This window comes from Pygoscelis adeliae, unplaced genomic scaffold (genome assembly GCF_000699105.1).
Source record: "Pygoscelis adeliae isolate BGI_AS28 unplaced genomic scaffold, ASM69910v1 Scaffold239, whole genome shotgun sequence".
In the NCBI taxonomy this organism is placed as follows: domain Eukaryota; kingdom Metazoa; phylum Chordata; class Aves; order Sphenisciformes; family Spheniscidae; genus Pygoscelis; species Pygoscelis adeliae.
The window spans coordinates 120,031-134,578 of record NW_008825537.1 but is presented as its reverse complement, the minus strand read 5'-3'; the positions used below and the strand labels follow the sequence as shown (position 1 = coordinate 134,578).

Genomic DNA, 14,548 nt, shown 5'->3' with positions numbered 1-14,548 from the left:
AGGGTAGGCCGCGGAGCTGCAGGCGGCCCGGGGAGGGCGACCCAGCCCGGGGGAGGCTGCAGGAGAGCTCGGAGAGCCCTGGAAGGCTGCAGCCGGGCCCAGACCCAGGGGAGGCTGTAGGTGGGCCCCATCTGGCTGAGTTTTACTGCCCAGTCTCAGCACAAGCAGGAGGGTGCCGAGAGCTCCCACATGGTGACCTAGAGGTGGCCAAGGACCTTGCTGTGTCCTTGCAGGCTCCTGTCTGTGGGCTGAACAACCTGTGTTTCAAGTAGTCTAGCTGCCGCCCTCTTGCATACTGGGGAACTTGATAGTGAGCTCAGTTTTGTTCTCTTGCGTTTGACTCCTCTATTGACAGGTTGATTCTTCTTCGCTGTTCAGCCTCTTCTTCAGTCTCAATTAGCAGTGTCTATTGCTCCAACGTCTCCTCATTTGAGAGTCCTTTCTTTTACAGTTCTTCCTTTATGTTACGACTGACCTCCAGTTCCTCTGTTCTGTTGCTTCCAGGCTGCCGATTGTGCAACACCTTTCTTTGAGTCAGAAACACAACCTGTTCTGTGAATCATTGAACTGTTGTAGCCCTGTACTCACTAACCCAGAATCAAGTGCTGTTTCTGAGTCTTCCATAGATATTTTATTCCAGATCAGGGCATGTATTCTGTCTGTGAGTGACTCTTCCTGCTGTCTGTTTTGTGGCCTAAGTTTCAGACTTCTGTTAACAGTCTGGCATTACAGCCCCACATTTATTCTGTACTGTCCATGAGACTCAGTCTCTACATCTTTGAGATCTTCATAAGATCAAACATCAGTAGAAGTTATGAAATGTCAGCTATGCCTGCACGCTTTGTAAACGCTACAGGCGCTACTGGTGGCTTCTGAATATCTGAAATTATTTCTGGGTTCATCCATCACAGTTTCTCAAAATGTGTCCACATCTTGAGACCTCTGTTGTTGAGAACCTCACTAGATCCAAGGTAGGCTCTCTCATGGGAGTGTTAAGCTATCTCTTTTCTCATGTGGTGGTAAATCTTTGTTGACAGGCTTAATGGGGGCAGCAGGCACGTGTTTCAGCTGGCTTTGACTTTGTTTGCCTGAGTGTTCTCTCTAGCCAACTGTGCAAAACATATTTTGGAATATTTTGTGAACTCTCGAAAAGCCACACATTGTTTTTTAAGATGCTTGCAATAAACTTTTTATGCTGTTTCTTTTTCTGGAGCCTTTTAGCTCGGTGGATTGTGGATTGTGTATTTCCTTTGTTCCTTGCCAGCCCCTTTGGGTAGCTGATGTTCCTGTTCCATGTGTGTTCTGAGGCCAGATGTCCTTCAGGATAAAAGCTATTTGTTGTTCCAGATTCTCATATTGTTTTCCAAAAAGGCTAAGTGGAGATTGCTGCTGCGCCTTTTCTTGCAGGGAGGAGAAGAGGGGTTTTTTTGTCAACATCAGTCATAGAGCAATTGAAGAACAAACTTGGACTTCCTCTAATACTGTTAGAATAGAGTTCTTTAGATAGTAAATAAAGCGTTATTAAACAGTTCTCTGTAGAGAAACTGCAGAAAATCAACTCATCTTGCCACACTGTCAGAAAATACTGTTGGGTCTGCTCTGCTTAGATGTTAGAGGGTTGTGCTGGGAGCAGAAGTCTGGATCCACACTATGCTGTGTTTGCACATCATTGTTTTGGGAATGGTGGAGGAGTTTTCCTCATTATGGATTGTTTTTCTCTGATGGGGGGGATGGGGGCTGCTGTTAACATCTGTTTGTTATACACTGTAGGAGCTTTATGTGGAGAATTTAGATCATGCCTTAACTCTGTTTCTGGGTGTATGGCCCTCACTGATAGTATGCAGTGGAAGTACAGGTTTTTCTTGTTTAGGTGATTTGACCTTTGATGGGACCAAACTAATGTTAGAGTTAAATTAAGCCACGTTTAAATCTAACATTTAGCAACACTCCTATTTGGCATAGGCTGAGATGCCTTCTGGAGCACCTTGCTACCTCCCTGGCTGCTTGGGGACCTAGTGTGATGAAGTCTTCGATGTAGGTGCCAGAGTTATAGAAGAAGAAATTGGATTTGGAGCATTACAAATTGTAAGGTGGATTTGAACGTCTCTATTTATACAAGATGTACTTGTGGTCCTCTCTTGGAAAATGCTGGAGCTGCTGGCAAGCCTCCAGACTGCTGTTCTCCCAAAGGATTGCATTTTCATGTGGGGGATTTGGTATGCTGAAACTGAGAGTAGGAGAGAGCGAGCAGTTAGAAGCAGCCTGCTCATTTGTAATTTTCTCAGCCACAGAAACATCACAGTGGGTGAGCTAGAACAGCCCTTTGGGCAGACATGGGGCAGCCTTGTGTCCTTTCACAAAGTGGTTCCACACAGCTTGTATCCTCTGCTTGCAGACGTGATCCTACAGCTGGAGGATGCAGTAGGCTGCATAGCAAGAGGCCAGGCTTTCTCCACATGTATTGCTGTCTGCAGGTATTAGATGCAGGCGAGCAAACAGGTAGCCTGTGTGGTTGTGGTGGGGAGGAAGACTGGAAGGTGGTCGAGGCTGTGTAGTGCTGGAGTAAGGGGAGTCTGGCAGGACATGGCTGCACAGATGTTGCTCTGATGGATGCAAGGAAAAAACACAGATCTCTGTTCCTTCTTGGACAAGGGAGAAGAGCTTTCTGCAGGTCCTGGCTGCTCTGAAGTTCATCAGACTGTCACCAAGGCTGTTCTGAGAAGGAGCTAGGCTCAAGCAAAGGGGATGTGATGAAATCACTTACAAAACCTCTTGCTGTTCTCTCCTCACAGGCACCAGGAGCGCAGTGCTTAACACAGAAGCCCGCACTGTAGAAGCGGACGTCCTGAGCCGCCGCTGCGTCATGATGCGGCTGGTGGATTTCTCCTATGAGCAGTACCAGAAGGCTCTCCGCCAGTCAGCTGGTGCTGTGGTGATCATCTTGCCACGATCTATCTCTTCTGTCCCACAGGATGTTGTAAGGGTAAAAAAAAAAAACAAAAAAACGTTCCCTTTCTCTTCCAATGGGAGATGTATTTGAGAGGGAGAGAGGCTTGGGTTGCTATAGGACTGAAAGCTCCTGTTGTAGTGCACAACAAATCATATTCTAATTTTAAAACTTACCTTTCTCTCTCTGCTTTGGCTATTAATTTCTTTCTGCCCTCTTGCATGTTTAGCAGATGCTAAGTTTGTGTCTCACTTAAATCCTCAGCAATTCATGGAGATAGAGCCAGAAATGCTTGCTATGGAAACCATTGTGCCAGTCTACTTTGCAGTGGAAGATGAAGAGCTACTGTCTATCTATGAACAAACGCGGGCTGCTTCTGCATCACAGGGTTCTGCCTCAGCTGCAGAAGGTGAGTTCTGACAAGTGGGGGAAAGGTTTAGAGGAAGACAGTCCTGATCCCACCTCTGGGAGCAGTCTGCTGTGTCATATGCACCATGAACCAGTGTTCTGTTGCCTTCGTGTTTATTCTGTCTTTGTTAAAGTGCTTTGAGATTTAATGGAAGAAAAACACAGTATAAGAGAGAGTATTACTTGACTATATTTGGAAATACAGTTGCATGGAGTGAGTTCTCAGCTTCACACTGTTGCAAGTAAAATAGAAAGCAAAACTCAAGTTAAAAACAACATTGAAGATGTTAAATGACTACAGTGTGTTGGTAGAAGCTGAAGCTTTTTGTCTGACCACAAGTCAGTTCATTACTTCCATGTATTCCCCTGTAAATAACTTTACTATCTTACTGACCTGCTGCTCATGATTATCTTTAGGACTGCTGGAGAAAAGTTTTTGTTTTAGCCAGCTCAAAGTATTGGGATTTCAGGACAGAATGAAAATGCATGGTCACCAGGATTCCGTGTCAATGCATAAACACAAACGACAAGTGAGAGGGCTTAAATGGTTTAAAGCTGGTCTCTCCAGAGCTCAGTTAGCAATGGAAAAAAAGGGATGCAACTTCCCCAGGTGCACACTTTTATTTTTGTTCTAGTCCTGCTGCACACGGCAACTGCCAATGGCTTCCAGATGGTGACCAGCGGGGCTCAAAGCAAAGCTATCAATGACTGGCTCATACCCAGCGTGGAGGTGAGTTGTATATGGATTCAAACTGGCAACATTGATGGGATGCTGCCTTTTATTGGGACTTCATCAGACATTTGGACTGATAGGGGAAGTCAGGGGAGTCTCAGCCAGGTAAGTATCTGAAGTCCTCAGAACTGAGGCCACTGCAGAGTCAACAGGCATGTAGAATTCAGGCTGTCTTTGTACAGGTGCACAAAGGGTGATGCTGAGTTACACTGATCTCTTTCCTCTGCAGGGAAGGCTTACGGGGCTGGGTGGAGAAGACCTGCCCACTGTTGTGATCGTTGCCCACTATGATTCTTTTGGAGTGGCTCCAGTGAGTATTCATTCTTCCTGCAGTTCTCTGTTCCTGTCTGTGTGTTCCTGTCTTTTTTCCCATGTGGCCTCTGCCCCTATGTTTTTTCTTGGCCTTAAAGACATGGGGCAGTTATAAGTGGAGCATAGTGGTGTGCTATCTTGAAGGCTGTTCTGGTATGTGAAAATAAGTGTAGGGTTGTCACCTTGTCTCTGTCCCACTTCATCCTGCAGTGGCTGTCACACGGTGCTGACTCCAATGGCAGTGGTATCTCAGTGCTACTGGAACTAGCCAGGCTGTTTTCCCGGCTCTACACCTACAGACGTACCCATGCTGGGTAAGAAACTGCCCTATTCTTGGTTGAATGTGTGTAGCTGAGATCAGATAAGAAGGGCTTTTGCTCCAGACCTGTAGAGTGTTACAAGCAGTCTTTTACTTCCTTTGCTCTGTTTTGCTTCCCTCTGAGTACAGCTGCTGTTAATGGCCAAGCTCCTTCCTTTAGTTTCTTTGCTGTAGCTCTGGTCAAGCCTGGGGACAAGTGGAGGGAATGATGTGGGAAGTAGATTCCATCCTCAAGCACTGGGAACTCGCCCTCTTTACCCCTGTCCTGCCATTACCTTAGTATGTGGTATGTAGGAAGCATTTGTGAATGGGCAGTTTGCCTTGAATGTCAGGTGCTAGCTGTTGTGATTTCACCACATCTCCAAGGCTGAGTAAAGGAGTTCTGTAGCCATGGAGTGCAGTGTGCTAACACTTTTCTGTCTTCTTTGATGGGCAGGTATAACTTGCTGTTCTTTGCATCTGGAGGTGGCAAGTTTAATTATCAAGGAACCAAGCGGTGGCTGGAAGACAATTTGGACCACACTGGTGAGTAAGGGGCTGGCATTCCAGCATGTTCTGTGGCAAGGTCTCTGTTAATATGATTATGTTAAGTGTCTAATATGTCAGCCCTCCTGTGAGAATCTCCTTGTGTGGGCCTTGCTTTTCTGGGATGGAAATCCCAGCACAAAGCATAGCAATAAAGGTTTGGATTTTTCTGTTCCAGATTCCAGCCTGCTGCAGGACAACGTAGCATTTGTTCTCTGCCTTGATACTCTGGGCCGAGGCAATAGCCTTCATCTCCATGTCTCAAAGCCTCCCAAGGAGGGGACGTTGCAGCATGCGTTTCTGAGAGAACTGGAAATGGTAATAAAAAGCATTTTAGGTAGATGGGAACTTGGGACTTACTATGGGGAGCTGCAGCTCTCCAAGAGAGGAAGGAAGGAAGACGTGAAGAAAGGGTGTGCCACTGAAATATTTCATGTATTGTTTATGGTCACTTCATTTGAAGTGCAGACAAATCCTCATGACACAGTCCCAAATGAAGCAGACTAGATCTGCTGCATTTTCCACTGCACTTCCTTACGGCTTGTTGCTTGCAAAAGCTACCCTGTAGTGACGTTAAAACAGCTTTTTTGACATTAAAACAGCTTTTTAATGGCAGTAACTGCACCTCACAGGTGGAAGATTATTTACCTTCTGGAACACAAAAAAATTGGGTCTAGGTGGACTGGGCAATGCAAGATGGGACTATGCAGTGGGCAGCATGACACCCTGGATGGCTTGTCCTTTCCCTCAGGTTGTTGCCAGCCAGTTCCCAGAGGTGAAGTTTTCCATGGTGCACAAGAAGATAAACTTGGCTGAGGACATGCTGGCATGGGAGCATGAGCGTTTTGCAATCCGACGCTTGCCAGCATTCACCATCTCCCATCTGGAGAGCCACCGGGACAGCCTGCGCAACAGCATCATGGATAGGAGGTTAGAGGCCTTAGGGAAGGCTGCAGTTGAAATCCAGCCCATAAACACAAATTGGCATCATGACTGCTTGTGCTGTTCTGATGGTCAGAGGATGGGTGAAAAAACACTGAGAGTTGGGCTCTGGATTCAGGCTCATGTGTGATGCAGTGAAAAAGGGTGGTTTCTAGAGGAAGCTGATCCCATTGACAAGTCCATAATCCCTTCTTCTGTTTTAGGGCACGAATAGACACTAAGGCACTAACCAGGAATACTAGAATCATTGCTGAGGCTTTGACAAGGGTCATCTACAACCTAACAGACAAGGTAAGAGCTGCCCATCGTGCAGTGCTAGCCAGATTTGTCCTGCCCAACCAAGCTTGCTCTCACCAATAGCCTGAGGTTTTTTTTTCCCTTGCAGGGAGCACCTGCAGATCTGCAGATTTTCACAGATCAGATGGTGAGCACAGTGCATTTTTGTAACCTGTGGGAAGAAGGAATCAAGAGTCTCTGAGAGAGGCTGGTCTCGGCCTATGTGTGGTTGACTCCCTTTCTTTGGTGGTATTTTTCTGCAGCAGATCCAGCAGGAGCAACTAGAATCAGTGATGGACTGGCTGAGCAGTCAGCCCAGGGCTGCCCAGCTGATTGATAAAGACAGCACCTTCCTCAACACCTTAGAATATTATATGGGTCGCTACCTGAAGGATGTCAAACAGCATCATGTAAAGGCAGACAAACGGTAAGAAAAGAGATGAAAGAACCAGCCAGGGCATGCAAACTGACTTTCCCCTCCAGTGAATTTTGTCTCTGAGCTGCAGCTTTCCTGGCTTCTTGGCATGTAGCTGGAAGTGATTGCTCTTTTCTCCTCTCCTGGCAGTTTTGGTTCATGCTCTCTGTTCTCTCAGAGAAAGCTCTTTATCGTTCGTCGCAGCACAGTAACGAGTCCCAGCAGCTCCCTCTGTCTGAAGAGCTTGTTTTTTCACTGTTTTGGTTCCACCCTTCCCGCTCTGAGTGCTGATTCTCTCTGAATGCAGGAAAAGACTAAGGTCCCCTAGAAAGCTTTCTTTAATTGCAAAAAGGCAGCTTCCATCCTGTCTAACCTGCTTGGGTTGAAGCAGTTTAATGAACCCAGTGAGGCGTCTTCCACATGCCTCTTCTGATACAGATGAACAGCATCTGAATTTGTATCCTTAGGTTTCTGATGGTAGGAAGAGAAAGACTTGACAACTAAATCAGTTCAAAACTGGTATGTAAGGTGGTCATGCTTACCTGTCTCTGGTTGGATGAACTCCTTGGGAACAGAGGTCTGGGCTGTCTTACTGCAGGGTCAAGAAGTGTAACATAACCTGAAGAATTTCTGCTTTTCACAGGGACCCTGAGTTTGTTTTCTATGACCAGCTGAAACAGGTGATGAATGCATACAGGTATGGAATTCTCTTGGGCATGTTGGGCTGTTGTCTCACTCTGTGGCAGTACTTGCTGTAGCAATTTCATGTGTTCTTTATTGCAGGGTCAAGCCAGCGATCTTTGACCTGCTTCTGGCTGTCTGTATTGCAGCCTACCTTGGTGTTGCCTATGTTGCAGTGCAGGTAAGAGAAGAGAAGCAGGAGACAGATGTATTATTTTCCTCATAAATCACGTTAGCTACAGTAACTGGTGCTCACACAGTCCCAGCACCAAAGTTGGAACAGTAATGCCACCCCACTCTAAAAGTAGTAATCCGAAATGGCTGGCTGTTTTGTTGTGTGTGTTTTTGAGTATCTCAGTTGGCTGTGCTGAAGGCAATCTCTTGCCATTCTAGTGCAAAACTATTTTATAGACCTCTTTCTTTTGGTCAAGGACATGCACAACTCACTTGTTAAGCTATTTTGGCTACGTGACAGCTTCAGACTGAAACTTCTCAAGATAACTAACATCTGCTGTAATGTTAAAGGTTTGCAGCTTGTAGTAAGTTAGGAGTTTTAGGACATCCTTCCAGTATCTGAACTTGGGATGCAGCTTAGAAATGCATCTTGGGGGCTGGGGGGGTGTCCTTTTTTTTTTTTTCTTCAATGAAACCATAAATACATCCTGTGTCCATACTCCCGGAAATGTGATGCTCCATGCCTTGGCCAGCCAGCTTAAGTGGTTTTGTTTAAGTGTTAACAAAGCCACTGTGAACTAGGCTTCTGATCCTGGCTGGGTTATCTGAAGAACATGAATGAAAGGGAAGCATTTTAGGTCAATCTAAATTTTGATGTCTTCGTGCTATTTGTGCTTATTACTTGTTTGGGGAAACAACAAGCATTTAAAAATCTGATGTAACAACATAAACAGGAGGGAAAACATATACTTTGATTTCTGTCAGCAATCTTCATTACATTTGTTATTACAAATCATTTGAAGCCTGGATCTTGTTATATCTGTCAAATATCTGAAGTAGTTATCAAATCAAAATGCAATTAATCAAAAGAGGAGTTAAGTGAATTTCTAAGTCACTGGTGAAATGGTGAAAGAGAAGATCCAGTTAAATGATTGTGAACTACTGGGAATCTCTGTGTGTGCCTGGTTCATTTTTACATTCCTGAAACTGCTAGCAGCAGTGTTTCTGTAGTGACCAGTATCATGCATGTGTTGAAATCTGAAGCTTTCTCCTCCCCTTCAGAAGGAACAGAATTGCATCAAAAAATGTAAAATCTTTAACAAGTGTTTGCATCTTCACAATGGGAGTGATACAGGCCTGCACAAACACTTCTGTAAGCCATCACTTTCTGTACAACTTCAAGTAACTGCCTTCATTGTAATAATTCCTACTAGTTCACCAAGTCCCACTGTCTTCCGGATGAGAGTGCTAGTGAATGATCCAAACAAGGTATTGCATTTGCACATTAGTATTGTTTTAAGCCTTCTAGTAAGTTTTCTCTCGTGTAGAACACAGTCATTTTATTTAGAATTTATAAGGACTCATGGTTACTTATTCTCCTTCTGTTTCCAGCACTTTGGTCTCCTTTACAAGATGATACAGAGATTATCCCTTAAAACCAAGCAGCAGTGAAGCAACGAGTCATCACCCATACAGCAGCACTGAGCCATCGGTGAGCCCATCAGGAACCTTCTGCCTTCCATTGAATCCTGCTGTTTCTCTTCCTCTGTCTCCTCTTTGCTACTCTATAGAGGGGAGGAAGGCAGAAAGAAAATGAAATTTTAACTCTTGTGCACCTTTTAAGTGCTTTTCTTCACCTTCTTCCCCTGACTTGCACCATGTCTGTTTTCCTTTGCTTTTTGGCGAGGGAGAGGCTCAGAGACTTCAGTAGTCCCTGCAGGTTGTTTAAACACTGAACGGCTGATTCTGAGTAGCTTCTATGAGCGTAAAACCAAGTCCAGCACCTTCATGGACACGTGTGCCATACAGCGAACTTGGAAACTGAAACTACAGAGTAGAGTGACATGTTATCTCTGCCCAGCAAACAAGGACTCAGAGCAGTTGTTTAAAAGGAAAAAAAGTGCACATGCAAATTAAAGAGAATACTATTAGCATGTTTTCTTATGGTACCTCTTCCTTAAGTTCACTGCCTGGCTTTAGGAAGGTGTGCTGAGCAAGCGGTGTCTGCAGCAAGCAACTTCTTGCATTTTGTTTAGATTGTGCAATAACTCATTCCCTTTTGCACTGTAAATGATCTTGACTGTTACTGACAGATTGAGGAAAGATTGTTAAAACGGGTTTCTTGCATTAGGGTTCTTACCAGGACAGGTTCTCTCCTGTCTCTATTGGAGGATGCATTTTGCTGTGTACTTGATTTCTCTTAAAGTTTATGGTCCTTGAACAGTTCACGGCTGCCACCACTCTGTGCTAAACTCTAGCTTGGTTTTTAAGGGGTGTCCTACAGTTCCAGCTGCTGCAGGATCGTGTTCTGTGCTGTTCCATGTATTTAAATGAGCTGGTTATATTAATAGCAAGAGCAGCCCAGGTCCTGCTGAGCTCTAGTCTGTAATCCCTTCAATCTTCATTCCTCAGTTTTCGCTTCCAGATGTGTTCTGGATTTTGGGGTGTTTTCCCATGTTCACCTGCATCTCAGGGTCTCATTTCACATTTTTCAGCTCTATTATTTCTGGAAACACTGTTCCTGGCCTGCACGTATAAGCAAGTTCCCGAAGTGCTTGTTGCTGTCCTTTTATGTGCTGCCCCCAGTATGAAGGGAGGCAGGTCGCTTAGCCATTAAAAAGCAAAACAAAACAAAAAATTAAGTTTTATGAATGTCATTTTAAACATGGCTGTTTCTAGAACTGTACCTAAGAGAGTGTATCTTGGAACACATGCTCTCTGTTACTTTTGTCCTTGAGCAAGCATTATTTTTAGTTTGCTGATGCTTCTGGATGGAGAGAGCTATGCAGTTGCCCAAAATAGTTGCCAGTGCTGTGCAAAGATCAGGAGGGCCAGGTAACCAGTTGTTCAAGCATTGTCATCATCTTAAGTTCAAGTCTTTCCTGAATTCAACCATCCAAGGTAAGCAGGATACTTGTCACCACTTTCTGGTGAGAGCTGAATGCCCTTTCTGGGCAGTGTTGCACTTTGTTTATCCTCAAGTTCTTCTGGAAAATGTATCAAGATACTGACTACAAGTCCTAGGCTAGTTGTAGTTCTAGAAGATGTCCTGATTGAATACTACTGTCCTGCCACTCAACAATGTTTGAGTCCTTTCTGTAATTTGTTCTATGCACATGAGGTCTCTTCACAGGCCATGGTGACTACCTTTTTTTAAAAATGACTACTTGTATTTAAAATAGCGTCTTTTACAGAGACTGAAAAGCTCTTGTGGGTTTGAATGAAGGTGTACCCTTTTTTTGTATGCAAGGAAAATTCAAGCTGTGTACCCTTGTCTGCACCACAGCTGCTGTGCGTGCACTTGTTAGAAAAGGGGTTGTTGTGGCCAGTCACTGTCCTTGTCCTTTGGATGGGGACCAAAGCACTGATTTCCATCCATCTTTCTTTGTTTCACTGTAGTCTCCTTCTTGGAGTACCCTTACCCCATGATGATGTGTGCTTTCTGCTACTTTAAATGTGTAGCAACTTGTTCTTTAAAGGGTCTTTTCTTTTCCAGGAGAGCGTGCTGATGTCAGTGGCTTGCTCTAATAGCAGCAGGTGGCATGGTACCAGGCACTCCTGAAATACCAGCCCTACAGGGAAACTTGCCTTTTTCTGATCTTTTGAGTGCTTATTTAAAATACATCTCTCTGCATGCATGAAGTGTTCGTGACACTCCTCTGCCAAGTGAATTTATAATGACTTCAGAAATTGCTGGAGTGGCTGGAAGATGAGCCTCGATTGTTCTCCACTGGCTTTTATGCTCTGCCCTTAGAGACTACATATGTTGTGCTATGGGAAGGTGCATGCTCTGGACTGTGTACATTCAGAACATGCGCGGTACAGTGGCTATCTGAAGAATTTCTCTGTAGGTTCTGAATATCTGGAAGTAGTTTCAGAGGCCTCCAGCTGCATCATACATTTCTAGTGTTACACTTGGAGAAGGGGGTATTCCCTCCAATCAAGCAGATTACTTAACCAGGCTTAATGAAACTCCGTTAATTCACTGAGCAAAATAGAAAAAACCAAAATTATTAGCAATCCTGCTGCAGCTTGACTTGATGCATGTAAAATTTGCAAGTAGTGGGCAAGAGCAAACAAAACAGGCCCGGACCATTCTTCATTGCAGTGGAGACTGTCAAACTTTGGTCTTCCAGATGAGAAGCTCAAAGTTCAGAGTCAAAAACTTCCACCAAGGCAACCCAGCGTGGTTGCAGCTATGTCCCTGTCAAGGTTGTAGCATTAGAGCAAACACTTTAGCTCCTTGTGGTCTCAACAATAAACTGCTAACACTCCTGATGCAGTGCCAGAAGCCAGTGGCAGCTATCTAAAAAAAAGGTGGATAGAGGTAAATGAGGAGAGTTTGTAAACCTGAAGGGCAGTTGGGATAGTACATTGGTCTCACCCACACGAGAGTAACTGGTCTTATAATCTGACTGGATGCATTTTGTGTATGTCTAGCTGGCTGCTGTAGAAAGTAGTTTTTACTACAGATAATGGCTTATGCTTTTGATCAAAGTGCTTGTGCGCTGAAACATTATATACTCATATCTGAGATAGTCACATTCCAACTTTCTGATAGCTGGAACAGAGTGCCTATCCTGGGAGTGAACTTAGTTCCCACATTGCTGTTTCCTTTGGGAAGTTGACGGAGGAACTTGTAAATAGACTCTGCTATTCTGCTAGGTTTTAAAAAAACAAGAAAAATGGTGCTGATCCATACTGCAGCATACCTGATCAATTCTGTCACCAACACAACATGCAAAGGCAGAAATCCAACAGCTGTTCTGGTAAAATAAAAGTTCTCCACAACACTGCAGAAGAGCTCCGTGTAGCTGATTCTTGTTACCCCTATTTTTACCTATCCTTTTTATCAGGAGTTTGCCTGGCCTGGAAGGAAGAAGCATGGAAAGCATATGTTCACATATATGCAAGTGGCTAGCATTTGATGCTTCTAGCCATAAAACAATTTTCTTTGCTACCTGTCTGACTTTACCTGTTGTCCTGGTGCTGTCAAAGTCTGCAGCTCATAAAAATCTGGTTTTCCAACAGGATTTAAGCACTGAAGCTGTTCATTCCTTCTGTCCACTCCCACCCACACAGGCACTAATGGGGGTTGTATGCAAGTAGTTTGGACTATTGTAGTTGATCTCCCAAAGAAGAGAGGTTGGTTCATTGTTATGAAATAAGTACTACTGTGCATTATGAACTCCACTCTTGTACTCAGTGCTAAGAGGAAAGACCCTGAAGCCAAAATAGAACTAGGTACCCCACTGTCTGTGGCTGGAGGAGTCACCACAATCTATTTAGATGTTTAAAACCACATATATCCAAAATTATTGTGGGGCTTGGTTTTGGGAGGGTGGGGGTGAGGGGTAGGTGGGTTGGTTGTTTTAAATCATGTGCTCTCATGTTGTTCATAGCACAAGCCAAAATACCGAGCTTCTCCTGCACCTTGTAGCCAGGCTGGGTTTTACATTTAAGAGCCATTCAGTCTTGACTTACTGATCTGAAATGATGGGGGTGCTACTATATGTTTCAGTAAACTGGGCCTCTGGGTACTCAAGCGTGGGTTCCTGCTTGCTCACTTTAATCTGTTTAGTTTCCATTTGTAGTTGTTGGATAGCAACTTCAAGGTTATAATCTGGAATATTTGCAGCTCAGGAAAAAGAGTTGATTTATCTAGCAATGTTAACTCAATTATTTATCTCTTGTGTGTCCTAAAGAACAAATGTATATTGAGGTGAATATTTAAAAGCTAATAGAAAATTCAATGCAGTTGATTTACATATTTGTTCTGACTATAAATGTAATAATATTTAAGTATTTTAACATTTTTCATTTCCTTATTTGTTTGTCCCTTTTTCCCTTGGAAAAATAAACCGAGTGAGTGGGTTTGATGAACAGATTTGTTGGAGAACTATTTGCTGCTGGAAGCACAAAAAACTGGAATCTCCTTACATTATTTGAAAGAGCAGACCCCCTGCAAAAAGGGAGAAAATGCGTGTGTTTAAGAGCTTATGTCATCCCTTCTATATAGTCAAAAGTAAAGTAGTATGACAGAAAATATTTACAGACCCTGAGCAAGATTCCAGCACCTTGAGGTGAGCAAATGCCCATTTATTCAAAGGGTTTGTGCTGATGTGAAGCAATTAAAGTTTCTATGCAAGACAGCTTCAATACTGTGAAAAACTGGCTACCTGAGAAGCCAACACAGTGTATGGTAGTGGTAGTTTTTTGGGCCTCTGTCGTTACCAAATGACTGTTTGAACACTTATAAACTATTCAGATTACAAACATCGCAAGAGATCTATTCCCTGAGCATGAGTCAGTCCAAGTCTTACAGACCACAGTGGTCGCAGCTGTAGAGTGGGAAACTGACCTCAACGCAGCAGAAGGGGAAAGACGGAGGTTGTACTTCCATTCTGCCTCCTCGTAATGGCCGAGTGTCTAAGGGGTTCTCCGTGGTAAGACCTTTCTTTCAAGCATCGGCTGCCCCACCTTCCCACCTGTGTCGTAAGGAGGTACAAAGTCAAGTCGCAGCGCGTGCCTTGCCCAGCCAGGATGTTTGGCTCCTCTGCAGGCTGGCTGAAGGAGGCCAGCCCTCCCGCTGCTGGGGCCCTGGAGCCACCGGGTGAACCTCCCAGGTCCCGGGAATGCCTTTCTCTGCTGCGTCCCCGGTGTTCCCTGACGGTGATTTGGGGCAGGGCGGGGGAGCCCAGCCCGCTGCTGGGTTGGTTCCGAGGCGGCTGGGGGACGGTCTGGGGCCCGCCGGCAGTAGAGCCGCGCCGGGCCGGCGACGGCTCGCTGTGGCTCAGCAGGGAGGCGGTGGCCTGC

At 44.7% G+C, this 14,548-nt stretch overlaps 1 protein-coding gene across 3 annotated transcripts; it reads left to right on the top strand.

The window, feature by feature from the left end:
* The first annotated feature begins 2,797 nt into the window (after positions 1–2,797).
* NCLN (nicalin) lies at positions 2,798–13,607 on the top strand. 3 transcript variants are annotated; one of them, XM_009331820.1, is made up of 14 exons: positions 2,798–2,983; positions 3,212–3,356; positions 3,991–4,085; positions 4,318–4,398; positions 4,611–4,714; positions 5,156–5,244; positions 5,423–5,562; positions 5,996–6,174; positions 6,390–6,477; positions 6,572–6,610; positions 6,726–6,889; positions 7,521–7,574; positions 7,661–7,739; positions 9,125–13,607. In XM_009331820.1, exons 1-14 carry the CDS (start codon positions 2,864–2,866, stop codon positions 9,182–9,184), a joined length of 1,437 nt encoding a protein of 478 aa, XP_009330095.1. In that variant the 5' UTR covers positions 2,798–2,863; the 3' UTR covers positions 9,185–13,607. The 3 variants fall into 3 exon arrangements, with proteins under 3 accessions (XP_009330095.1, XP_009330094.1, XP_009330093.1); XM_009331819.1 differs by having other exon boundaries at positions 2,813–2,977; XM_009331818.1 differs by having other exon boundaries at positions 2,813–2,983; positions 3,215–3,356.
* The last annotated feature ends 941 nt before the right edge of the window (positions 13,608–14,548 follow it).